Raw genomic sequence first — 26,136 nt, forward strand, 5'->3', positions numbered from 1 at the left:
TATTGATCTGGTTAGTTAAGTAGCAAAGAAGGCTGAAAAATCAGTTTTAGCTGCTTTGGTGTTAATTCAGTTTATTTCGGTTTGCTTCTCTCTGCTTGAAAAGTTGTTGCATTTCATAAAACCTGATCCACAGTTTCTGTCCAGGTGCTCGCCAACTACTGCCAACCCATGACTGAGTGCACAGAGGCCCAGTTTAGTTATTTCCATACTGACAGTCCTTTCCTTTCTTGCATTTGACATGTTTTTTCCTGTGTAACTAGGAACATATCTTGGTTTCACTTCCCTTTTTTTTACCATAATTTTGCCATTCCTCCTACAGTATTATTATATTAGAGTCCTTCCAGATCTAAGTGTGTTCGTACATCAGCAGCTTCATTTCTCTGCATTTCTAAATGTGTTTGGCACCCAAAGAAAGCCAGCTGTGCTGACTTGATCAAACTCTTTTAGGAGTAAAAGAATAAAACAACATTTTTTTTAAAAACAGCTTTCACCTTACAGTTTTCCACTTCTTTATGCCCAAAGTGGTCTGATTAGGCAACCAGCCACACAGACAGCATGGGACAACAGAATAGATGAAAACTCACATGTTTTATATTTTTTTATTTTATTATTATTTTTTTTATTTTGAAATGTCCATATGTTTTCCATTTTCAGTACAAAATACTGTGACATGACTTGAGAATAGCATAAAATCCTTTATGGTTTCTTAGTTTCTGAAAGAAATCCAGGCGTTTTCAACGTTGATTTCAACGTTGATTTCCACCCAGTGGAAATCAACATTTGCAGGAAATCTTGCTAAGCTGATTTGTGGAGGTAAGGTGACTGTCCAAATGTGCAGCAGCATTAATTGTAAAGCAAACAGCCAACAGCCAATCTTAAGCGGATGTAAGAATATCATTTATTCACTGTCTTCTTGTGAGGCTGATCTGATTCTATATCGGATGTGGCAGTGTGTGCAATATTATAAATCAATATCTTCAGGAAATCTTTAGACCAAAATAGTAATAATAATAATAATAATAATATTAAAATAGTGCAATTTCAACATTCAAAATCATGTTTCAATATTGTTTGCGTGGTTCTGAGAAATTTCAAAAGTAAGAACGTCTGCATTTCAAGAAGGAGGCATCGCAGGTATATCCATACTCACAGCAGTGCAGACCATCTGCGCAACACTGGCCCTGAAATCAGCGCAAGTGTTTGTGTTAGAAAAAAAAATTGACTAACTTTACTACACCATGAGATGATAAACAAAAGAATTATGGTAAGGGTAAATTTGATATTAATCATTTACTGTTTTTGTGCTTTAAACCTGTAAATCATAAAATTTACCCTCAGATCACTGTGCCACTGTTTCTTGCTATTTTTAAGAGCTCATAGAGCTAATAATGCTTCTATCTCCACATCTAAAACAATCAGAATCCTTACCAGTGGGTAGGGACAGCAGTTCCATTGGCCAGTGGGTGCCTTGCAGCAAGACATCCCTTGCTGGCAGTAATGTTGGGAATCGCAGTGAATGACTTGAGCCTCAGGGAAGCTGGCGCTGGCTTGGGTCAGAGCCATCATTGGTATCTGCAAAATGGGAAGGACAAGCTAAGTATTAGTCTGTGGCTCTTATCCTGTGTAGAATACACCCTGCACAGGTTGCCAGTTTATCTAGCCCTGCGAGACAACTAATGATCTTAAGGAAGATCATAAATGCACTGTATTAATATTGATTTACTTTTGATATGTGTGGGATTTTTTTTTTTTAAATCTCTATAAAAATATTCTTAGAACGATTAAGTTAAACCAATAATTTTACTCTATCCAACTATCCTAAGGGGCAAAAGCATTTCTGAAGGCTGCAAAACTAGGCCAAAAAACTACGCAGAGCTGAAGGAAGTGAAGTGAGTAATAATCAGTAATTGTATGTGGCTTCATTACATCAAGAAACAGTCACATATGCACTTCTTTTGTTGTCATATGATCAGGATGATCACGTGAGAGTAGCCTGACAATATAAGTGATCAAACCCACTGCTGCCATCATGTGCCTGGTGTAAAATCACATCTTTTCCACTGTCGCCTTGTCCACTTCACACAATTAAACAAAGCAAGGAGTAACAGAGAAATGTAGCCTTGAACGGTTTAAGTGTGGTGTTTCCTACCTCCTTCAAGCTGCCTTTGTCCTCTGAAGTGGGGATGAGAGAGGCAGGTGCTGAAGGCAGCGCTGGCTTATAGAGGAAAGGATATGCGAGTCTTTCCCTCACACACTGCGTGTAGGTGTGGTCACAGTCATATCCATACGGACAGCAGTGGTAGCCATCCAGACAACATTTACCCTACAAGAAACACTTTTAATTTCTCAGACAATACAAAATAGAAATCATATGTCTCTCTTTAGTTAAAAGAAATGAACTGCAAACTTTCAGATGAAAGCATTTAGGCTGACTCACAGGAGAGTAGAGACAACAGAACCAGCCGCCTTTTGGGTGTCTGCAGCAAGTAGTGCCATCAGGACAGTAGGTGTAGCTGTCACAGTAGACCACTGAACTCTTTATTGGATCTGGGACGTGGCTCTCTGTGAGCTCCTGAAGTGGAGTTCCAGACAGATTGGGGGTGCTTGGTTCCTCTGCAGCCTCCTTGTTCTCCATGGGTATGCTCAGCCATGGCTGGTTTTCTTTCTCACATCTCTGGGTAGCCAGGTTACAGAGATAACCTGACGGGCAGCAGTGGGCCATGTCAGAGCAACACACTGCCTGCAGAGTAAGTAAGACTTATTTCCATCAGACTTCTAAGACCAACAACAAAAGTTACTTTTTGTGTGAATATATCTCTCTCACTTACATTTGGATAGTGACAGCAGCCATATCCATCCTGAGTCTTGCAGCAGGTGTTGACATCTGAGCAAACAGTCCCATCGGGACATGTGATAGAGCAACAAGCAAATCCCAACACAAACGCTCCAACTGAAAACCACAGAGTGATCTTTGACATCTGGAAGAAAAAGCATCACCATGACTTCAAGGTGAGATTAAAAAGGTGAGATTTATTTACTTTTTTTTTTGCAGCTCACAAGACAGATTTTGATTAAATGTGACACTCTGTACTTTCAGTTTCAGTTTCACTTATTCTACAACTTTCCTGTCACTCAAAGCAAACTTACCGAGCAGGATATTACAGCACTACATTATCCATAAAAAACTTAATAAATATACTTTTTTGAATCACGTACCTTCAGACAGAGGAGAGATTCAGCAGCTTCCTGTTTTCTATTTCACACTTCCCCTCGTACTGAATCTCACGTGGCTGTTTATAGTGCAGCTTAGACCCTCCCACTGAAATCTTAACACACTTCTGCTCTGTGACTGTCATATGGGGGTTTTCAAGGTTTCTGGAACTACAATATGCTACACCCACAGACTACACAAGGAAGTGCGTGTGTTTACTAGGCTCCAAACACACAGCTTAAAGATTAAACAAGGCTTTATGAGCCTTATTTAATTATGAAGTAATAGATAATAAAACAAGGCCATTCTGTATAATGAACAATTATACTTTGATAGGTTAAGCATGCATATAGTTAAGTATTTTCATTTGCATGACTATAGCACATACATTGTATTACTATAATACATACTAATGTATTACTATGAAGACATGAGTTAGCTACAAACAAAAAAGATACATTTTAAATTAAGTAAAAAAGAAAAAGTATCTCCATATAGATCAATAGGTAGATCGCTAGATTAGTCCTGAGGTGCTCCTTATTTTTTTAGTCTTCAGGAATAGTTCGTCAGGCTTCTTGAAGGACATTCAAAGCTCTTCTTTGGACCTTGGCTGCCTTTTGTTCCCTTCTCTGTCAAGATGATCCCACACTGCTTCATTATGTTGTGTGTCCGGGCTCTGGGGAGACCAATTCATGACCAATAGTGTTCGATAGTGTGTTTTTCTATCCGTTGCACTGTATTGGCAGTGTGTTTGGGATCACTGTCATACTGAAAAATGAAGCCATCGCCAGTCAGATACTTTATAGATGTTACTGCATTGTGGCTCAAAGTCTGTTGGTATTTTTCTGTGCTCATAATTCCATCAATTTCAACCAGATCCTCAACACCACTGGCTGAAATGCAGCTCCAAACCACAATAGAGCCTCAACTGTTGTTTTACAGATGGCTGCGGACACTCACTGTTGTACCTCTCTTGACCTCCTCTATACTTATTGATGACAATTCAAACCAAAAATCTGGATCCAAAACTCCATGATACCTGTTACCACCGATTTTCAGTTCTCGTGTAACGTGGTATACCGCAGACTTTTCCCCTTTTCCCTTCCTTAAGAATGGCTTCTCGACAGCCACCCTTCCACTGAGACCATTTCTGATAAGGCTTCAATGAACAGTAGATGGATCAACTGAAGGCCCAGATGCATCTCTCAGGTCCTGTCAGGTCTTTCCTGTATATTTTTTTCCTGTTTTTTAAGGTCATGACTTTCGGATGCTGTTCATCTACTCTAGACAGCTTTTTCGGTCTCCCACTTCTTTTTTTATCTACTTCTCAATTTTTTGGACACACTGCACACCACGCTGAGATACACCAAGTTTTCAGCTAATAGCTCTGAGAATCATCTTGTTGGTGAATAAACACCTTTTATGCTTACTTAATTGCTATATTTGTTTTGTTTTTTTTAACAAATTTGCGTTTTTGTGACAAGCTGCACTTTTTTCTTTTCCTGCCATAGTAACAAAGTGCCTAAAGATAGATTTTAAAATTGGTTCTTTGTTGTTTGTAAACAACACTGGTTCATCCCTTTGGTTAGGTGCCTTTCTGATGCTTGAATGATTCATTGGTCAGTGATAGGTGGCTTAGTGAACAATCAAAACAATGTCATTTCATTGTGCCTACAATGATTTAAAAATGCATTACGGTGCTGTATCAGAGATCAGCTTACAGCAGTCAATATCTGTGACATTATAGTGGTATTTTTGCTGTTAATCAATAGAAATCTTTTAATGTGCTATATGTATGTATGTATGTATATATATATATATATATATATACACACACACACACCAGTTACTTGGTTCTTCAACTATGACCAAATACCACATTTGTCCCAGTTCATCACCTGACTCCATCTCTGCAAGTCAAACCTGAAACATTTAAAATTTACAGCATCTTTCCACTGTTTTTGTCTCAACCCATCAGCCACTGCTGCCCCCTGTAAGGAACTGTAGCTTACTGTACCAAAACTTAAACCCCACATTTTGCCCAAATTCATACATTGATTATAATAAACCATTTTATAGATAAATGCTTCAATTTAACTTTGCCTACTTGCTTATGAGAAAGTTACTTCAATGCTTGAAGTAACTTGAGCAGCAATGATGATTCGTCATGAATGGAATGATAACGACAACTCTGCAAATGCACGCACCAAGGTGATAACTACAAAACAGCAACAAAGGTTAAAACAATACTTTATTAATGAATTCTCATTGTTTATACATTTACACTGCAGTGTAACAACTCATCTAACACTAACAATTATCCCTTGTATTACTGTATGACTGTGCAGCTCATATTTCGTACAATAACGGCCAACTTCAATATGAGGCTGGCGAGACATCCGGTCATCATGTCTACATGCATCACGCAGGCACTAGCATTAACAGCCTTGTGTAGCAATGGAAGATGTCATGTGTAAAGCACAGGGACTAACTCCTAGAGGGCAATCATGGCGGGGAGTGCCAGGCACACTGAAATCTCCACAGAAAAAAATAAAATAAAAAGGGGTGGGGAGTGTGTGGAGTTCAGTCCTGTCTTTGAGTGTAACTCAAACCAATAATGTACAAAAAGCATGGTGGTAAAACAACAAAAGATATGCACCACTTGCTGCCATTTGGAGGGACTGGCACCCCCCTCATTTTCACTTCACATGTAGAGGGCAAGCATTCAAGCCTGTTGGTTTCCCTGTTTAGGTGGAAGTTCAAAAAACTGGATGGGAAGTTTTTGGTAGTCAAAGGCAAAAATGACTCTACTAGTGAGCTGTCAGGAAAACGGGAGACACGATTTTCAGTCGAGGTCCGAGTCCGACTGAGACGCTGTCTTCTTTTTCTTTTTTCTGCCGTGCTTTTTGTGCTTCCTTTTCCTCTTCTTCTTAGATTTGTCCTGTGAGAATAAAACATTCTGCATTTTAGCAATTGATTTTTTTTTTTCTTATACAATATACAAAGATATAATTCTCTATCCGTGAAATCTTGTTTGTGGACTGTAAAACTTGAAATAGGAAATTAAGTCAATCTCACTGTGAACTTCTCCCTTTCCTCACTGCTTCTCTTTTTTTTCTTGGCTTCAGCCTGCAGGAGTGAAAAGTTGAAATGTTACCATTACCAATAAAATTTCACAATAACGGAATTTCTACAATCAGCAGCAACAGCAGTTTGGTCAACTCTACACCAAAGCTGTTAAGTATAAATCTTCATTATTAACTCTTTTTCTTCTGCATTATCACATCTAATACATGCAGTGCAAATTACTGCTTAGTTAAAAACATCAGCAGTGTGTGAAACACTGATAGAAATTAGAATGGATCAACCCCATATTATTGAGGGAAAAGAGGCTAAAAGCTGAGCTGATGCGAGAGCCCTGCACTCCACACAGAGATGCTGACAACCAACTACCTGGCCAAAAAATTTTTTACAATTATTTACTCCATGTCATGTTGCTGGATGTTACACTTTTATTGTGCCTGTAGCACATGATGCTGTGCTGGGCCTACACAACAGGTGCTGGGGCATGATGGCAAAAATGGGCCTTAGCTGGAAAAAAAAACAAAACAAAAAAAAGGGCTGTAGTATTAAACACTTTCACTCACAGCATGAAGAGGACACATAAGGAACTCCTCAAACTTAGCCTTTTTTAAAGTATCGTTGCATCACAGTGGTGCTGGTTTATTTAGTGTAGTGCAGTGCGCAAAGTTAGAAAAGACAAAATTGGAGCGCTCACTCTGAGTGGGTCTTATTCTGATTAAATGCTGGCATGCTCGGGTAAATACGATTTTTAATTAATGAAAGAAATGATGGACTCCCCCTACAGTATGAGAGACAGGGGAGCTCGAACATTTGTTTAAGTAACATTTTGGTGAAAATGAAACTGAGAATTTGAAGTAGTGCACCTGTGGTTTAGATATTCAGTTTAAATAGATATCAAATGCAGATCATAACCAGACTGATTTTATATAAAAGTCAATCAAATTCAAGCGACAAGTGTAAGTGGTTCCTATTCTCATCAGACTTCTATATGGATGCTTCAATGAGACAACAGCATCTGAATAAATGCTGCTACAGCAGCCAGTGGACAGACACTTGAATACATTCTCTGGTGTTATTTTGGATGGAGGCTTCTTTATACACAAAACAGGAATAAGACAAGCCTCATATCATCTGCATCGCTACTTACTGACACGTCCGTGATTAAAACAGAAAGCCACAGAGACAGGTTTGTGATGTCTGGACACACAATCTGTTCACTTGCAAATTATAATGAAGTCAGGCTGCCCTAAATATCTGATTTGAGAATAACACTGATTCAGCTGTAGTCTGACAAAGCCTAGTTCTGACCAAAGCTGCAATAAAACAGCAGCAGTAAATTTTCTCAACAGCAGCAAATATCACAGGAACACTTTCAGTGATAAGTTCCCATTAAACTTGAAATTAGAGGAACAAAATGAGGAACAATAAATAAAAAAAAAGTAATGCTTAACTACCTCAAGTCTGTTTATGAAGCAAGGCAGCTGACATGTTTGCAGTGAAAAGGAAATTGTGGCAGAGACAGGAACAATACTCACTGCCTCATCATCCTCTGAGTCAGCAGATGACTCTGAAGATGAGTCTTTATGACTTCTCTCAGCCTTTCTTTTTCTTCTACGGCTCTTTTCATCCTGATGGACACAAGATTTATAGCCAAAGTAGTTTGGGGGGGTGGGGGTGCACTTTAAATCAATCAGGATAAACATTGGTGAAAGTGTCAATCTATCGCCATCAAAATGACAGATAAGGCAATAACTGAATAAAAGTAAATTACCTTATCTCTGTCACCTTCTTCCTTTAATCTCTTCCTTTTCTTATTGGGGTGGGGGTGGGGACAGAGAGAAACCAATTACCACCACAGCCCATTTCTATTAAAAGTGCAATGAACCAACATTACTTGCAGTATTATTAAAAAAGAAAAACCTTGCTCTCAGCATCTGAGTCTTCATCTGAGCTGTCTGATGCTCTCCTGGACGAGGACTTTTTTCTCTTCCGCTTTTTCTTCATACTCTTCTTTTCATCCTGCACACACAAACAAAAACTGCAATCAGTGTTGTGCAGGAATCCTCCTAAGATGCATTAAAGTCTTTATAAATTTGGTCAGTTTGAATAATTTATTCTTAGCCTTTATTATGACAGGACAGTTTGAAAGTGGACAGAGAGCAGGGGAAAGTTATGCAGCAAATGGCCCAGGGGACAACTGAACCCGGCTGGGCCTCTGCAACAGCCTTGTAGCATGTGGGTTACCTGCTCAACCTGGTGTTATACTTGTGTCCCTAGTTTATTTTTGATCAGCTAAACTGTCATCCAGCTGGCACCAGAAGTGCCCTAATCTTTTTATTGCTTGTGAACCTGGATTATGTTAAACTAATTAGGTAAAAATGAAGCACGCGGGATGTAAAATGATTTTACAAGAAATCCAGCACATACTCCTTTATTGCACTCATAAGGTACCTTACCTCGTCATCTGACTCTGAGGAGGAGCTGCTGGAGGAATCAGAACTCGATGAGGAGGAGGAAGATGAAGAATGCTTGACCAAAACACAATGGAAGCAGGGTTCATTAGATATGAGGTTATTCACTCGTTTGCAACTGAAAAATTGCATTCATAGGATTCAATAAAAGCAGTGTTTAGTAAAAAGGCATTGTGTGTGTGTGTGTGTGTGTGTGTATGTGGGGGGTAGTAACATGGCACAGCTGGCAATTAAAATACTGGAGGTCTCTCCTCACCCTGCTGGATTTTTTCTTCTCCTTCTTCTTTTTCTAAACAAAAAAGCCAAGCAAAAGAAGCAAAAGTGAGTAAAGATGAAAAATTAAAAGGTAATTGTACAAAAACCTGATGCAGGACTCATATCATACCTCTTTTTTGTCTTTCTTCTCCTCTTTCTCTTTGTCCTTTTCACTTCCACCCAGCATTTTTTCTCTGTTTTTTGCAAGTTCTTTCTTCCATCTCTAAAAAACCCAGAAAAGAGTGTTATAAATCGAGAGGTATTTATCTAGTCATTGGTTCCCCATTTTATAAGTTGCACTGTACAATAGAAACAAAGTAAAAATTATTGATAATTTAATATTAAGCTCACTATGGTATTAATTTGGTTCAGGGATGTATCAAATGAATCTAACTTCCTCATTTACATTGGGTTGTTTTTTAAGCACGATCCATACGTGCTTTAATTTCAGTGATTGACGGGAACATGAAAACACAAAACCAGCATAAAATCCAATGTTAAGTTTTAAAAGTCGTTTCTCCCTGGAAGTTACAACTATGCCACCCACTTTGGAAAAAATCCCTACAAAAGTTTAAATCTAAGGTTTGTTGGGTGTCGTGTTGCTGAAACAAATAAAACTACCTTTTGCTTTACGAAATCAAAAATTAAATAACCATCTCTCTGTTTTCCATTTCAACTACTTTTCCAAGTTAAGGGTTCCAGGGGAGCAGGAACCCCTCACAGGCCCTTTTTCCACCGATCGGGTGCCGGTGCCAGTATTCGAACCGTTCAGCATTTTTTCCACCGCGAACGCAATTGGTGCTCGGCTGAAAAACGGGTTCAATTTCGGCACTGCAAGCTAGCTGCTCTGGAACCAAGAATGTAAGATGAAAGTGGCAGAAGGTCATGACTGCCATCTCAACAGCAAGTTTTCTACCATATTACATGTGTATTACATGAGAAATGCAATGCAATTTTCACGGCTATCAATTAGGTTGGGCCCTAAGGCTGAACTTGCTGCTTTGTATTAGTTCACATCACAGATAAAAGAACACAAAGTGCGTACTTGTCGTCTTGCTCATAATCGCTGTCTGTGTTTACCTTGTGCTGCACACAGATGCTGCAGTAGTTTTGTTAGGACCGTAAAATATGTTTGCAGCACAAGAAAGGGGAGCGTGTTCTCCCACATTTGTGCCCTTTGGCTTCCGTGTCCAAACAAGGACCCGCCCACACTCATACGTAAAGGATCAGTTCGCAAAGCAAGGTGGAAACACAGGCCCGTTCTTAAGCGTTTCACTGGTTCATTGAAACCAACACCAGCACTGGCACAAGCACTGCCATCTTGACGGTGGAAACGTAGTACGAGTGTAAAAGGTGGGGTACACTTGCACACAGGCTGCAAGTTCATCGTACCAAACATTCTCACATACTTAATTTCCAATTAAGAGTCACCAATTAACCTAACAAGCCTATCTTTGGACTGTGGGATGAAGCTGGAGTGCTGGAAGGAAAGCGAGAAGATGCAAACTCCAGGGTGTTTGAAAAAATGCAGGGATCTAGCTAGAGCTGGGCAATACAAGATGAGACATTATCGTTTATATTGCTATAGTCTATGTCGTGTTACAATCATATTTGTAGATCTACCAGTTCACCTCCCTCTTCTTCCAGTTTGTCTCTGCACAACTTCACACTGCCCCGCCTCTCTCCGTTTCACCCATAAATCATGCAGGAAGTGACACCATGGCAGTGTTGCCAATTTAGTGACTTTGTCGCTAGATTTACGCGGCTTTTCAGACCCCGCTGGTGACTTTTTTTTCCAAAAGCAACTAGCAACAAATTAAGCGACTTTTTCTGGTGAGCTCGACGACTTTTGGAGAGTTTTGGAAACCTGAAATCCTCCGCAGTTGCTGTGTTTTGTGTACATACAGCCTGTGTCCGTTCGTATGCTTTGGCATCGCCCGGACCCCCAAGAGTCCCTGGCTGCAGGTAAGAGCGCTGCGCCATACTGCAACTCCATAGCAGAAGTTGGTTTGTACCGTAAGTCATGTGACCTTAATAGCGGAAGTGGGTCTCTTTCGTGTGCTTGCAGATGCCGCATTGAGCGGGTGGGCCTGCTGCTGTGATACGTCAGCGCATATGCCTATGGATACTGAGCTGACTAGAAGGTTAATTATGGAGTTCCACAGGGTTCTGTGCTAGGACCAATTTTATTTATATTATACATGCTTCCCTTAGGCAGTATTATTAGAAAGCATTGCATCAATTTTCATTGTTATGCAGATGATACTCAGCTTTACCTATCAATGAAGCCAGATGACGCACATCAATTAATTAAACTGCAGGAATGTCTTAAAGACATTAAGGCCTGGATGACCTCTAATTTCCTGCTTTTAAATTCAGATAAAACTGAAATTCTTGTACTCGGCCCCACAAATCTTAGAAACATGGTGTCTAACCAGATACTTACTCTGGATGGCATTACTTTGGCCTCCAGTAACACTGTGAGAAATCTTGGAGTCATTTTTGACCAGGATATGAGCTTCAATGCACATATTAAACACATATGTAGGACTGCTTTTTTGCATTTGCGCAATATTTCTAAAATTAGAAACATCCTTTCTCAGAGTGATGCTGAAAAGCTAATTCATGCATTTATTACTTCCAGGGTGGACTATTGTAATTCATTATTATCAGACTGTCCCAAAAGCTCCCTGAAAAGCCTTCAGCTGATCCAAAATGCTGTACTGACAGGGACTAGAAAGAGAGAGCAGATTTCTCCCATATTGGCTTCTCTTCATTGGCTCCCTGTTAAATCTAGAATAGAATTTAAAATCCTTCTCCTCACATACAAGGTCTTGAATAATCAGGCCCCATCTTATCTCAAAGACCTCATAGTCCCACATCACCCCAACAGAGCACTTCGCTCTCAGACTGCTGGTTTACTTGTGGTTCCTAGGATACTTAAGAGTAGAACGGGAGGCAGAGCCTTCAGCTTTCAGGCGCCTCTTCTGTGGAACCAGCTTCCAGCTTGGATTCGGGAGACAGACACCCTCTCTATTTTTAAGATTAGGCTTAAAACGTTCCTTTTTGATCAAGCTTATAGTTCGGGCTGGATCAGGTGATCCAGAACCATCCCTTAGTTATGCTGCTATAGGCCTAGGCTGCTGGGGGGGTTCCCACAATAGACTGTTTCTTCTCATTCACCTTATTTACTTTGTTTATACTCCACTCTGCATTTAATCATTAATTGTTATTAATCCCTGACTCTCTTCCACAGCATGTCTTTTCTCTCCCCTCAGCCCAACCGGTCGCAGCAGATGACTGCCCCTCCCTGAGCCTGGTTCTGCTGGAGGTTTCTTCCTGTTAAAAGAGAGTTTTTCCTTCCCACTGTCGCCAAGTGCTGCTCATAGGGGGTCGTTTTTGACTGTTGGGTTTTCTCTGTATTGTAGGGTCTTTACCCGCAATACAAAGCGCCTTGAGGCGACTGTTTGTTGTGATTTGGCGCTATATAAATAAAATTAAATTGAATTGAACTTAACTAGAATCATGCTGACTGAAGGATGAAGTTTTGTTCATTCAGTCTGTCACAGTACTGGATGTACAGGAGTACACACAGGAGGAAGCACTTTCCAGTGAAGTAGACTTCACCAGACTGGGTTTTTTAAAGAATAAGTCAGCCTTTTGATATTTTTGCTCTGTATCTTTTCTATTTACATTTTAATAGCAAAGCGGTGAGTCTTTTTTTATAGAGGAAAAAAGCATTAATTTATTTGAGGAGCATTATTATTTAAATATGCCAATAGTTGATTTTTGAGCAATTTCTCATTTACAGCTACAACTGAATGTTAATTAAAGTGCGTGTGTGACATTTGGGACATGTAGCTTTGACTCAGAAGTGCCTTTTTGTTTATACTTTTTGGGAAGAAAAAATATCGAGATATATATCATATATCGCCATTCAGCTAAAAAAAATATTGAGATATATATCGTATATTGCCATTCAGCTAAAAAATAGAGATATTACTTTTGGGCCATATCGCCCAGCCCTAGCTCTAGCCAGCTGATGACCCCCCCGATCTGATCCTCCAATACCACCGGGCTGTGAATTTTTTTTTTTTTTCGCTGCTTATGCTTTTACTTGCTTTTCAAGAGTTAGACAAGTTAAGGCGGCCAAAGATTTAAAAGCAGGCTGACTGCGTGTGTGGAATAATTTATTGCTTATATCACAAGAGGAAAATTGTATTGCTTAACAGCCCAAACCTGATATTTACTTTTTGACTGTTCAAATAATCAGTGCATAATGCAAACATACCTCATTCATTTTGTCCTCAAAGTCAGCCAGGGCTCGAGAGCCCTTTTTCTTCTTCTCCAGCTGCTCCTTTAGCTCTTCCCTGACAGAGACAATAAATTACTTTTAAAACAGGTTATAATCTAAAGTTGTCACATTTGCAAGACTGGAGAAGATTAGATTCTTCTCGTTAAAAACAGAGTAGCAATAGTATTATTTTTAAATCAGTAATACCTTAATTTACTGCATCAAGATTTTTTATATGCTTTAAACCAGTGCTTCTCAGTTATTTTTTTGTTATGCCCCCCCCTAGGAAGAAGAAAACCTTTTGTGCCACCCCACTGTGTGTAGGCAAAAAAAACGTACACCATAGAGCTATTACTTACTGCACACACTCTGACAATGAGAGCGCCACTGCCACTTACTGTAGTGGATGTGCAATTACACTTAATTCTAGTACGGCAAAAAGCATGTTCCCCGGGGTCAGACGTGTCCCCCCTGGTAGCGCACGGGTGCGCCCCACTATTTGAGAAGCACTGCTTTAAACCAACAGTTAATAATTTATTACAACGCCTTAACTAATACTCCGCTGCCAGACGTGTATGCCTTGCATCCCTCTGCTCTTTAATATTGTAATACTTTAATACTTTAAAAATGTACTTTTGGGAAAGTAAAACACCAGTTTATATCAGAGAACACCACTAAGCTACAGATCTGCCCTTAACTTACCATGTTGGTCGAGGTCTGCTTAAATAATCCTGAATGGTTGGTCCGGAGTTCTGTACCGGCCCCCTGGCTCGTGCAGCAGCAATGGGGTTAATGTAAGCCTGAAATACAGACAAAAGCATTATTCTACATACTTCTAATCGGGGGCTACCTAAGCATGGCACAATGCATTGCAATTCACCAGTCCATGCTGGATCCCTAAAATAGCTGACTCAATATGGCTCTAAAACAGTGTAAACAAAGCCTGGGAATGGGGTTTATAGCAGGACTGCGACAGATCTGGGTGTACCTGAAGCCTCCCAAGTCTACTAGAGAGCAGTGTCATTAGCAAACATATATAGCCAATAAAAGACACTTACAAAGCGCTCAAAAAACTAACCTTACTTTTAGTCACTGCGCTAACCTTTACGCAGTGACTAAACTACACAAATGATACTGTATACTGGTGCCAATGCAGCAGTAGCCAGCAGCAAAGTTGTTTTGTTTTTTTTTTTTGTTTTTTAATGCTGCTGATTAATGATGTCCACGGCAGCACATCTGTGCAGCAAAGAGCGAGAAAAAAACACTGCGCAACCTCAGCAAAACTCAACTAGTCCAAAACACTGAGTGTTAAAGTTAGCTTGTCCCTCAGACACACCCCGCTGACAATAGCTATGCGCCAAACAATTAAAGTCTGGAAAGCCTTAAAGCAGCTAAACCGTACTACTTTATTTCCAAGCTAAGCGTGGATATGCGCGGCTAAACGAACCGTGGTATACAGCAGGCCTAGCATCACAACACCGAGTGGACACGTACGTAAGCTAACCAATGCTAACTCCCGCTCTAGCCCGTTTATGTTTATCTTGCTTAATAAATGTCACGGACGATGAATTTCGCTAATTTTATTCATATTATGCAGTACCACTCACCACTCGATTGTCTCTCTTGCCCATGTCAAATCTGCAATTGGAAACAATATCCAAAAGAGAGAACACCCATTGGTGTTACCTTGCTAACATTGACCTAGCTGCTTCGAGTTGCTAAAAGCTAGAGGAGTTGTTTCTTCTTCTTCGGCTGAATAACCGCCATCCGAGCTAATACACTACTGCCCCCTACTTCATTTGAAAATCACATTCATAAATAAGCACAAACTATCACTATTACTGTTGTACTATTTTCTTGCTTCTTGCTGCTGTAACATAATAATTTACCTTGCGGGATCAATAAAGTATCTATCTATCTGTGTATCGCTACTACAACTTTTTTTACCCTGCCCCTGGAGGGAGTAAAGAGGTCCCACTGTCTGTGGGCCAGTGACCCCCAAGATCACTTGATTATTTTATTTTTTTTGCCATAATTTGGTCAAAGTGAAAAAGATCGATTTAAGATGAGGTAGCAGCCAGTAGAGTCTGTCAAAAGTGCGGACTGATAATCAATAATTTACATTATACTTTTGGTGCAGGAAGAAACAGTAAAGAGAGGTCTTCGAAGTGCTTGCCAGCAAAATAAATAAATAAATAAAAAACATTAATTTTAATGGCTGTATATAACTGTTTGCTAAATTTGTACATAAGGTTTTTTTTAAAATTACAGCTTATATTTATTTTTAAGTTATAAAAATTGTTTGTTAAAGGTGTTTGTAGTTTTCACAGTAAAATAAATATTTTTTCGATTCATATTTTATGGTTTTGTGAGATTTTAGGTCCAGTGTGTTAATACAGTATGTCAAAATAGGGGAAAAAAAACTATACAGTCACTTGCGAGGTTGTGCCAAAAAAAATAATACCAAACAAGGCATGGTAATATCAAAAGTAATCAAAAACAGTCAATTATACCTTAGACTCCACATAGGGAAAATAACAAAACAAAAAAATCATACCTCTAAACCTTTCGGATTCGGCCGATATTCAGTACAGAGTTGTGGAGGGCCAAGAACTAGTGCGAAAGCGAACATCATGTGGATCTGATCCAGATTCTGGATTTCTTAAATTCAAGGCTACTTGAATTTAACAAACTCCAAAACTCCATTTAATGGATATTTTTGGTCATATCTCTGCTGAAAAAAAGACACATCATCCTCATGTGTTGCAGTAAGAAGCACATCACTATTGTCCAAGGACATATAGCATTTAATCAGGATATCATCCAGATACATGAATGACAACTTTTGACTCTATCAATCCGATCACTCAATTCCTCTATTATCGCCCACCTGACAAATCGTGTATTTTCTCATTATAAGAAATAAACCTTTTACAACAAAAGAAAATGACCATAAAATGAAAGTTATTTTTTGGTTCAACTTTTTAAATTATGGGCATGGACAATAGGACCTGTGTGTTATCTTGGTGATTCAGTGTCTGGAGAGTGGCATGTTTGTGATACAGAAAACGTTCAAATCAGCTAAAACATCCTCTGGAGGTGGGGTTTGTTGTGCCTAGCTCCATGTTTCTTCTTCTTCTGGCCGCTCCCTTTAGGGGTCACCACAGCAGATTATCAGCCTCCATCTCACCCTCTCCCCAGTCCTCTGTCACACCAGTTCTCTGCATGTCCTCCTTCACTGCATCCATGAATCTTCTCTGTGGGCTTCCTCTTCCCCTCCTGTCTGGCAGCTCCATCTTTAAAATCCTCCATGCAATATATCCACTATCCCTCCTCTGTACATGTCCAAACCATCTCAGCCTTGATCTCTTACTCTGTCTTTGGATGGTTGACCCCAGGTATTTACACTACCTCTGCTCCTTGCAATCCTCACCTTTCCACCTTTCACACAAACATGTATTCTGTTTTGCTTCTACTGACTTTTATTCCTCTTCTCTTCAGAGCTTACCTCCAGCTCTCCAGGCTCTCTTCCACCCGCTCCCTGCGTGACCTCATTTGTCAACCTGTCTATCACCACTGCAAACAAGAAGGGGCTCAGATTGCATCAGGAATCTCCCCCACCTTGAACCCAGCTCTCATTCCTACCACACACCTCACCACTGTCTCGCTGTCCTCATACATGTCCTGTATCACCCTCACATACTTCTCTTTCACTCCTGCAGTTCCACAGTTCCTCTCTTGGCACCCTATCATATTGCTTACATCCCATCTGTAGTACCCTTTCTCAGCATGAAACCAGACTGCTGCTCACAGATCGTCACTATAGGATAGAGCTGCTGAGTAGCTTCAGCAGCTCGTTCCCAAAGCTTCATGGTATGACTCATCACCTTTCTCCCTCTGTAGTTACAATTCTGATAAAGAAGTGGAAAAAAGCATTAATAAAAAGCAAGCCACTTTTTATTCAGCTGGTGCAACATAATAAAGACACCATTCATACATAGGTATAATGCCAATTTGAGTGATGAAGTGATGTTCAAAAATAGACACTGCTCAAAGTTCAGTGGATTTCAGTTGTGATATTGAAATGCATTATAGACTGATTAAAATCACTAGAAAGCATAATCATTGTATTACTGTAATGAGATTAAAGCAGTCATTTCAAACGTAAACCTCTGCTAATGTATTTGTAGCTTTCATTGCATTGTAGATGCCACTTACACAAGAAACGAGTCTTTCTCAAATATGGAAAAAAAAAATCACACAGTGTTAAGCAGACAATTACACATGTATTTCTGTCGTGTTTGCCATCTAGGTATTAGTCTGTGGCAAAAACAGTTTATACAGGCAGTTATCTTCAGACAGTAATGACTACAGTAACATATTTGATAAATAGTAAAGACAGTAGACTATGATCAACGGCATGATCATTAGCTTGAAAGAGAACCTGAAGGAGTTGTATCGTGGTCATTCAGTAACCCAGAGATGTGCAAACTGTGCCCAAGAGGTTTCGGACGTCCGAGGAAAGAACCTGAGAAAGTCAGAGTGAGTCTGTGTGTGTCTGTGTGTGCTAAAAAGCACTACCTGTTAGGAAAACCAAAAACCAGTGTTACAATGTTGCTGTTCTGCAAGAACTACTAGGTACAAGAATTAAACTCTGGAAAAGTTGCTTTTTCCTTGCTGGGAAAAAGAAAAAATACAAAACAAAACTTGAATAGAACGGCAGGTCAAGGTAAAACAAAGCAGAAACTGTACTCAAAATATTGTGCATTACATGATTATGAAAACTACTGTAAAATCCGTAGTTGTCTCAACTCCTGATAAAGGAAATCCACCCAAACAACCCATCCAGACGACAAAACTCTCGCGATGCAACATTCCACCGACCCTCGCTACTCTACGTCTATCCATTTTGACTCATCTATGTGCTGACAAAACACGTATCAAAAGGTTTCTATCATTACAGATTGTACTTTAGAACTAGCACAATATACTGTACAGTACCAAGGCCTTTCCTTTATACATTCCTTACAATGTCATACTATTTTTACACAAACTCCATTGTCTCTTAAGAGTTGGTGAACACTGTATGCCCCAGCATCTTAAAAAAAAACAAAAAAAAAAACAATCTTATTACGAGGATATAAGGCTTGTCAATAAAATTAAAATTAAATACAGGATACTGGTGACAGAAAAGTGTTCCAAACCATGTTCAATAGTGCTGGTGACTCATTTGGACAGAAATAATAATTGGATTTCGTAATGATAAAAGCTCATGATGGTACACTAAAAGTCATTTAAAAAAAGTCTTAAAGTCCATGTAAGTGGTGGGAACATCTAAGTTCTTTCATCATTGTCTCAGCACCGATATCAGCCCGTTACAAGTTCCTCAAAGAGTGCAGAAACCATTAGAATCCTGCTACTGGCCTGCAGTTACTCTGGACATCCACAAGGTGGCACCAATAGTACAGGAAAAACTGGAATGATAAGGGACATGGCAGTGAGTGGCTGGCTTGTGATGCCCAACAATGTCTGAGTACATGAGTGTGCTTATTTCAATGGCAGTGGGCACAATAAACGCTGTGTGACATTTTTGTCTTCTCACTGCACACACCAGCAGTAAGCAAGCTTTCATTAAAAAAAAGAAAAAATAAGATACGATCCACTCTGTCCACCCACGCTCCGGCCTGGTCCCCCCCCCACAGTCCAGAGTCTCTTTTATAAGGATAAACACTGGTCGTAAAGAGGCTTCCACGCCTCGGACTCTACACTCAGTCCGTCCCACTACTACAAGTCAACCTGAGGATCAGGTCTCTTTGCATTGTTACACAACATTTCACATCCTAAAAGCAGCAATTACAATCCAATAGTTCATGGAAGGATGACAGCTTGTGTATCCAGGGTTCAGAGGGTGAGCGCATTTGATGCCATCCCTTTCAACAGCATTTTCACCCCACCTGCCACCCCTTGAGCACTGTATACAGACTATAAAAAGTATTGGCCCACTGTAGTCTGTTTTAGGTTTTGTTTCTTATTTTAGATGCAACGTGAAACCAAGATTAATTAAGCTTTTTTTGACACTGATTATCAGAAAAAAAACAGTTACAATAACAACAAAACATTTTAACAAACTTGCCTATTAAGAGTGCAAGTATTGCTCCTCTAAATGACATCATTACTAATGCAACAAAGTGCTGGTGACCAAGATGTGTTTTTCTTTAGTTAGGCAGCTGCTGCCCGTGCAGATCACTAGACTTATGGCCAGTTAGAACGAAAAAAAAAAAAGCCACTGTAGAAAAACCTCACTACTTGTCAACTTGTATTTGGCATGTAGTACACAAATATTAAAACATGGCTCTGCATGCCCCCGAATTAAAGCTTTCTGACCAACAAACTAAGTGTTAAGTGGCATCATGCTGTAGTGGTGACACATCTTTGCAGTAGGCCACTTGAGAGGGGGCAATCAAAGAAAAGTATAGAGGAAAAGAAAGTGGAAGAAGCCATACTGCACAAGAATTCTATGGTAAAAATCACAATCCAACCAATCTGAGGCACAGCATGTCATGCAAGAATGGAGTCACCATGATGGGGCAAAGCTGACAGATTTACCCTCTAGACTCTTCTAGATATTTTCTTGACATGGTGAATATTCCTATAATCAGTTACTTTGCATTGCTATTTTTACTTGATTTGTGTAGATTTGTTGAAAGGGAAACTCTGATCAGTGCCAAAAAAACCTTTATTAATGAACTTTGATTTAACGTTGGAATAAAACATGACAAACTTTTAGGAGGGCTACGGTGAACACTTCTTATAGACACTGGGCTGTGGGGTGATTAAAAGCGAAGATGGACTTTCAGGCAGTCCTCTCCTCCATCGTGGGCTTGTTGCTGGGGATAGGCTGGGCTGCGTATACATTTTTGCTGTCGCTGTCCACGTTTTGAAAGTAGGGGTGAGTCAATGCAGCGAAGGCTGATATTCTCCTGGAGGGGTTGAAGGCAAGGAATTGCTGCAGGGAGGGAGAGAAAAAGATGATGAGAGAACAGAGGTTAGGGTAGGGAGGTTAGGTTTAGGGTATTCAACTACAGGCCTCGAGGGCTGGTGTCCTGCAGGTTTTAGATGTGTCCCTGATCCAACACACCTGAATCAAGTGGCTGAATTGCCTCCTCAGTATGCAGTCAAGTTCTCCAAAGTCCTGCTAATGACTTCTATATTAGACTCAGGTGTGTTGAAGCAGAGACACATCTAAAACCTGCACTAAATGTGCAAGATGACAAAGACCACAGTGATGAGCAAGTGACGTCAAACAACCAGTCTTAAACGCACATACAAGATATAAGACGTTTTAATGAACACTACACTACGAACCATTAACAAGGCCCGTCCCTGCTCATCCATGTCTGGAACTAGGTCTTCTATTGGTTTCGGGGGCCGGGGTGTGAAGGCACTCTGTGGTAGGGCCACTTCCTGGGGCCAGTCTTCTGCTGAGGGTACCCCAACAACACTATGGAATGACAAAGGCCATCAGTGTCTTCATCACGGGCAATGGGCAGCATTCACTACTTAATTCCAGTTCAGATCATTTCAAGCATTATTCATGGCTTGCTGAGTGTTGGTAGCACTAGAGGGACGCTCATGTGCACGGCCCAGAAAAACAATTTAGGGTAATCTGGTGGTTTTGCATTAATTACAAGAAAGAAAAAAACGAAACAAAAAAAAGGTAGGTGAGTGCATGTTCTGTCCAAAATGTTTAGGCAGGGGTTTGACTGAATCTTCCAAAATTCCACTGACTTGAAAGGAAATATAATAGAGCCTCAGGAGAAGTGGAAAACAAAGTCATTACTTACTCAAAAATCTTTCCTAGCTGATCAACATCTGAGTTTCCTCTAAACAGCGGCCTGGAAAAGAGAAATTAAAAGAAGGAAAAAAAAAAAAGGGGTTACTTTAGTTTTTATGCATTAGGTTGCAAAAAACATGGACATGTAGAAAAAAGGTTTAAATACTTTTTGATTTAAAATCACTTAATCATTTGTGATCTGCTTCAGATGGGAGCTTGAATGCTCGCTTTCCCATGGCAGACAGTAGATGAACAGCCCAAACATATAAGCTTTTGGCTCGAGGAATGTGGGACTCTGATGTGAACGTTTTGAAGTAGCCACACACTACCAGCTCCATCCTGAGTATTCGGGATTGTGGAGCAGTGTTGGTAGTGCTGCTGAGGATGGGGAGGAGGTAGGGAGGAAACAGGGATGAAAGGAGGGAGGGGCAGCAGCAGCAGCAGGGCTGCTGGTGGTTCCTGCGGCTTTGGGCCGTCTTCGGGTGCCCGTGGGCGGCCGTGCCTGGCCTGGCACCAGCACAGATTCAAGTAGTCATCATCAGCACAAGCCAGCCAGTCGCCACACGGGACAGAAAAAGTCTTTTTATCCTCTGTGTGTGTGTTTCTGCACTCACTGAGCGTGAATGCATGGAGGAAATTGGGAGGAAAAGGCGCTTGAAAGAAAAGTTGGATTATCCTAACAGAGAAAGAGGTATAGGAACTAGAGCTTCCTGTCCAAGTTCCTCTGAGGGGAAATAAGGAGGTGCTGTTGTCTAAAGAGAGAGCTCCTTTTACACTGCACACGCCACCACTTTTGGGTTAAATGAGATTAATATTTCTGTTATTCACAAAATTAAAGTATGAATGCACAAGGCTCAGAAGGAGAAACAGCTCTCTATATTTTTGTTATGTTCCCACTTCTTTAAGGTGATTACTCACCAGCAGATGTCAATGTGGTGCCAGGGTATTATCACGTAGGTGTGCTTTTACGCATGTGTGTATGCATTTTATATCCAGGCCTTAGTACAGTTCATGTGCACCCTGCTTAACTGAAGTCAACAGACTGGTGAGCCACCATGTGCTCCTTGTGTTTTCCCACTTGCAGGAAGCTTTGCATAGCTGAACACCCACACTTTCCTACAGACGGAGACACTGGGGATATTAGTCACACAAGAGGTGTTCAGCACATTTTTACAGTGACAGCACACTCTCAGTCACAGGCTTAAGTTTGGAAGCGGAATTAAGATATTAGTTTCTAGTATTCCCAAACGGTGTCCTTAAGTAATGGATGACTGAAAAATGAGTACATATGCAGGTCTTTGTGGGCAAGGCATTGCACTGAGAGCTTTGAAAGCCATTTAAGATCACACCAAACCAGTTTCTGACTGTTGCAAAAGAAAAATCACCTACAGCAAAGCCATCATGCCAAAACAAGTAGGGCTGATAATTCCAAGAGGTCCATTTTTAAACCTGGAGTGCTTTGTTGGTTTGTTGAAGGGGGATAACTGGATTTGCACAGGGCTGGCCACTGGCATGCACACTCAATCAACAGTTGAGTGTGAGTGCACGTTTGCGCGCAACTTTTGCAAGTGCACACGCACTGGCATCGTTTCCCACTCTGAGATCTGCATGTGCAAATCCGTGTGCCCACACATAAGTGGTTGCAGTGAAAGGACCAAGTCTGAGTCGGGACAGGCAGCTGAGTCACGCTTCCTTTAGTGCCAGTGCGGCTGTGGCCCACATTCCTCGGAGAGAACCTCTGGAATGTGCGTGTGTATTCGCATGTTTGCACGTGAGAGTCTCAATCCATCTGAGTGGGAACCGGGGAGGAATGGAGTGTGTGTGTTTGCAGATTCTTCGTGTGTGGACTGCATGGGCATCCCAGTCTGTGCAAAGTTTAGATAAACTGCGCGCGTGTGTTTGTGTGTGTGTGTGTGCAAGGGTGCGCTGTTGAGAATTTATCAATCAAGTTCCAAACTGTGAGAAAGTCAACACGGATGTGGGGCCCCTCCCGGACCATTAACGAACTGCGTTCAACCTTTTTGGTTAGAGGAATGTCAACAAGCAGAAGCTCTCTCCACAATTCATTTCAACCATGACTCACCGACACCAACCCAGCCATGCAGATGCAGACTTGTATTATATTTGCTCAAATTCCTTTGACAACAACTATTCTCATCCCAGCACATAGTCATTAAAAAAAACTTTTTTAATGACCATGTGCTGTGTGGCATGTTTGGCAGTGAAAGTGAAGAAGAATGTGGTTATGAGCCATGAAAACTTTGAAGTTTCATGACTCACAAGGAAAATATGTACACGTTTCTGGCCTGAAACATGAGGTGGTGGGGCAAAAACAGGGGGTCATGGCTGCTCGGGTGTGTGTGTGTGTGTGTGTGTGTGTGTGTGTGTGTGCACGCTTACTTTCAAAATTACATGTAGTTTACAATGTGTGAAATAATCAAAGTCCAATGACTCTTTCTGTCTAGCCAGCAAACCAAAACCAAAAATAACTGACAGCAAACAAGAGCTCCACAAAGGAGACCTATTATTGTTTTTCCTTACTTTTATCATATATATACAGTTCACTGTTACAGTTGCGGATGAACCGACAGGTGTAGTTTCATCCACATAAACAGAAAAGATCAGGCTTAACTGCTCCAAAGTGCTTCATTTCACTTTGTTCTACTCTTGGCTCTGTATGATGTCAATGAGGACATTCCTTATATGGCCCACAGCTCTAGCTCAGAGCACAGTACACTCACCCACCCAACTATCTGTTTCCAAGGGGCAGCCAATCAGAAGAAAGCAGACTTAAAAAAGTGGTTGAAATTAGGTCGAATATATATATATATATATATATATTTTTTTTTTAACTTTTAATCATGTGAATATATTCTAGCAGAGTAAGGAATAAAAAGGTGAAGCTGAAAATGAGTGTAATAGATCCCCTTTAAAACTACTCCGAAAGGCAGTTAAACTATGAGCAGGGAGGCCTGCTTCGTTGTCCCTGAGCTGTCAGCAGTTCTAATCTCAAACTCAATATAACTGCAAACTAACCAACATCGCTGCCTCACTCTCTTTCTGTGCTCTCTCTCAGTCTTTTGCTTTCTTTCTCTTCTCCCAGGTGCCCTTTAATCTCTGACAGGTGGCCTTTTTAAAAGCCATCTTAATCACCCACCGAGACTGAGCGAGGAGAGAAAGAGAGAGCGTGTGTGTTTGTGTGCGTTCATGGTCATCAAAGAGCTCTGCCTTACCTTCCACCTTAAGGCAAAGTTGGGCAGATGCCAGATTGTGAAAATACACTACACAAACCACCACCTCTCAAAGTTTATTGTGTCAGTGTGAGAGAAGATGTACTCTCACCTAGATGACTGCACCAGCTTTTAAATGAGCACTATATAAACACAAGGACAGACCCTTGGTACACATATTACATACCCACTATTTCTGATTCCCGAGTGTTTGACTTCAAGATGTTTGTTTACAGATTACATTTTTTTCCCCCCAGTGAAAAAGATGCACTGATGAAAAAAACAAACAAAAAAAAACATTTTGCTTTGTGCTTTTCATTTAAGGTCCTGAACACCATTAAAATTTTCCATCTTGACCTTGCCACGAGTAAGGAAAGCACCATACAACACTGACATTGGCTAAAATAGTAAGAGCATGATTGTGAATATATTACCTCTAAAACAAGCACTGAATCCCTTATTCAAACTTTACCTGTACTCCGCTGAAAATATTTAAATGCAAACCAGCACTTTGTGGTGCACCAGTGCAATTTCTGAATAAGTATCTCTTTTTATACTTGGCGGCACAAACCCATACCCTGCTTTGCACGATTCGCACTTTAAAATAATCCTTATTTATTCTGTACTGCACATTGGTGCAGCGCCTTTAGTTCATCTTCTGTCTGAAACAACTATGAGAAAATGGGAACGGCAGTGGGGGGGGGACTTCTGTGGTCACACTGCTGCTGTGTCATTGAGATGACCATACTAGGGATGTCTGCTCTCACTGAAATCATATGGGATGAACCTGTGCATACGCTGACCTCATTATGTGAAACTCTGGCCATGTTTCACATGGCCACACACACACACACACACACACACAGAAAACAAGGAAACTTGCACGTTTTCTTGTTCTTTCTTGGATAAAAATGTCAGAAAAGTGTGAAAGATGCCAATGACGAGCAAATGTAAGCTTGAAGTAAAGCTATCACACTATGAAATGATCTCATTCGAAAAGTAAGACGCTAAGAATATCAAAGCAAATCCTGTTCATCACAATCCCAGGTGACCCACCTTTTTTTGTCCTGCATGTGAAAACAGTCACATGCCAAGATTTATACAGCGGCAGAACAAACTGAGCCGGAGCACGTGACCTCCGCTGACACCGTCAGATCGATATTCAGCAAGATGGGATGCTTTCCAATGAACATGTTTTTCGTGAGTTTCATCCGCTGCTGCAGAAGGAATGATTATGGAAAACACTGTGTGACACTGCATGCTGTGTTTTGCTTGCTAAGCGTTTTTAGCACACTGCCAGAATATTTCCTCACAGTCCCCTACAGGTGCTTGACTGTATAGAAGTAACTGCCGTTGCATATTTGTATGCTCCATGACTACATCTTAGCCTTGGGTAACCTTTGGATACAAAAACCTATACATTCCCCCTCTAGGTTCCAAGTGCAGAGTGTGGGTTGCTGTGTGTGGCTGTGCATGCTGGGGTAAGGAGTACGTTTGGGGAAGGAAGCAGAGCTGCTTCTGTTGGCACTCAGCCCTACCTCAGAAAAACTGTTATTATCTACTGTAGAGCACACCACTAAAGGCTGAAGCGACCTCAGCTTACTGTCAATTAAAGCTTACGTTTTATACATACTACAGCACCTTAACAACATTAGATCAATCTTAATTCGACGAGGATAAAATGTGTATTCACGCCCATGTCTTTTCTTTCTTCCACACACAGGCAGTTGTAACTTTTTTTTGGTTTTGAAAATAGT

The 26,136-nt window shown here is 40.6% G+C and overlaps 4 protein-coding genes across 4 annotated transcripts in view; all 4 read right to left on the reverse strand.

Moving 5' to 3' along the window:
* Nucleotides 1–628: 628 nt before the first annotated feature.
* LOC115788446 (progranulin-like) lies at nt 629–3,320 on the reverse strand. The gene is made up of 6 exons (XM_030741474.1): nt 3,217–3,320; nt 2,829–2,978; nt 2,438–2,740; nt 2,150–2,323; nt 1,429–1,572; nt 629–1,181 (listed from the first exon to the last, which is right to left on the reverse strand). The coding sequence occupies exons 2-6, from the start codon at nt 2,976–2,978 to the stop codon at nt 1,092–1,094; spliced, it is 861 nt and encodes a 286-aa protein (XP_030597334.1). The 5' UTR covers nt 3,217–3,320; the 3' UTR covers nt 629–1,091.
* Nucleotides 3,321–5,444: 2,124 nt separating this feature from the next.
* Nucleotides 5,445–9,049, reverse strand: LOC115788100 (protein FAM133-like). Its single transcript, XM_030741002.1, has 7 exons — nt 9,023–9,049; nt 8,752–8,776; nt 8,216–8,314; nt 8,067–8,105; nt 7,831–7,923; nt 6,290–6,340; nt 5,445–6,152 (listed from the first exon to the last, which is right to left on the reverse strand). The coding sequence occupies exons 3-7, from the start codon at nt 8,297–8,299 to the stop codon at nt 6,057–6,059; spliced, it is 363 nt and encodes a 120-aa protein (XP_030596862.1). The 5' UTR covers nt 8,300–8,314; nt 8,752–8,776; nt 9,023–9,049; the 3' UTR covers nt 5,445–6,056.
* Nucleotides 9,050–9,145: 96 nt separating this feature from the next.
* LOC115788277 (protein FAM133-like) lies at nt 9,146–15,290 on the reverse strand. Its single transcript, XM_030741249.1, has 4 exons — nt 14,923–15,290; nt 14,018–14,115; nt 13,313–13,391; nt 9,146–9,244 (listed from the first exon to the last, which is right to left on the reverse strand). Exons 1-4 carry the CDS (start codon nt 14,944–14,946, stop codon nt 9,146–9,148), a joined length of 300 nt encoding a protein of 99 aa, XP_030597109.1. The 5' UTR covers nt 14,947–15,290.
* Nucleotides 15,291–17,249: 1,959 nt separating this feature from the next.
* cdk6 (cyclin dependent kinase 6) overlaps nt 17,250–26,136 on the reverse strand; it is a 40,401-nt gene continuing 31,514 nt past the window's right edge. The window contains exons 6-8 of the mRNA XM_030741482.1: nt 21,160–21,210; nt 20,681–20,816; nt 17,250–20,321 (exon numbers count right to left, since the gene is read on the reverse strand). Coding sequence (XP_030597342.1) covers nt 20,169–20,321; nt 20,681–20,816; nt 21,160–21,210 — 340 coding nt within the window. The 3' untranslated portion in view covers nt 17,250–20,168. The remainder of the gene's footprint in view (nt 20,322–20,680; nt 20,817–21,159; nt 21,211–26,136) is intronic.

This window comes from Archocentrus centrarchus, chromosome 11, assembly GCF_007364275.1.
Source record: "Archocentrus centrarchus isolate MPI-CPG fArcCen1 chromosome 11, fArcCen1, whole genome shotgun sequence".
In the NCBI taxonomy this organism is placed as follows: domain Eukaryota; kingdom Metazoa; phylum Chordata; class Actinopteri; order Cichliformes; family Cichlidae; genus Archocentrus; species Archocentrus centrarchus.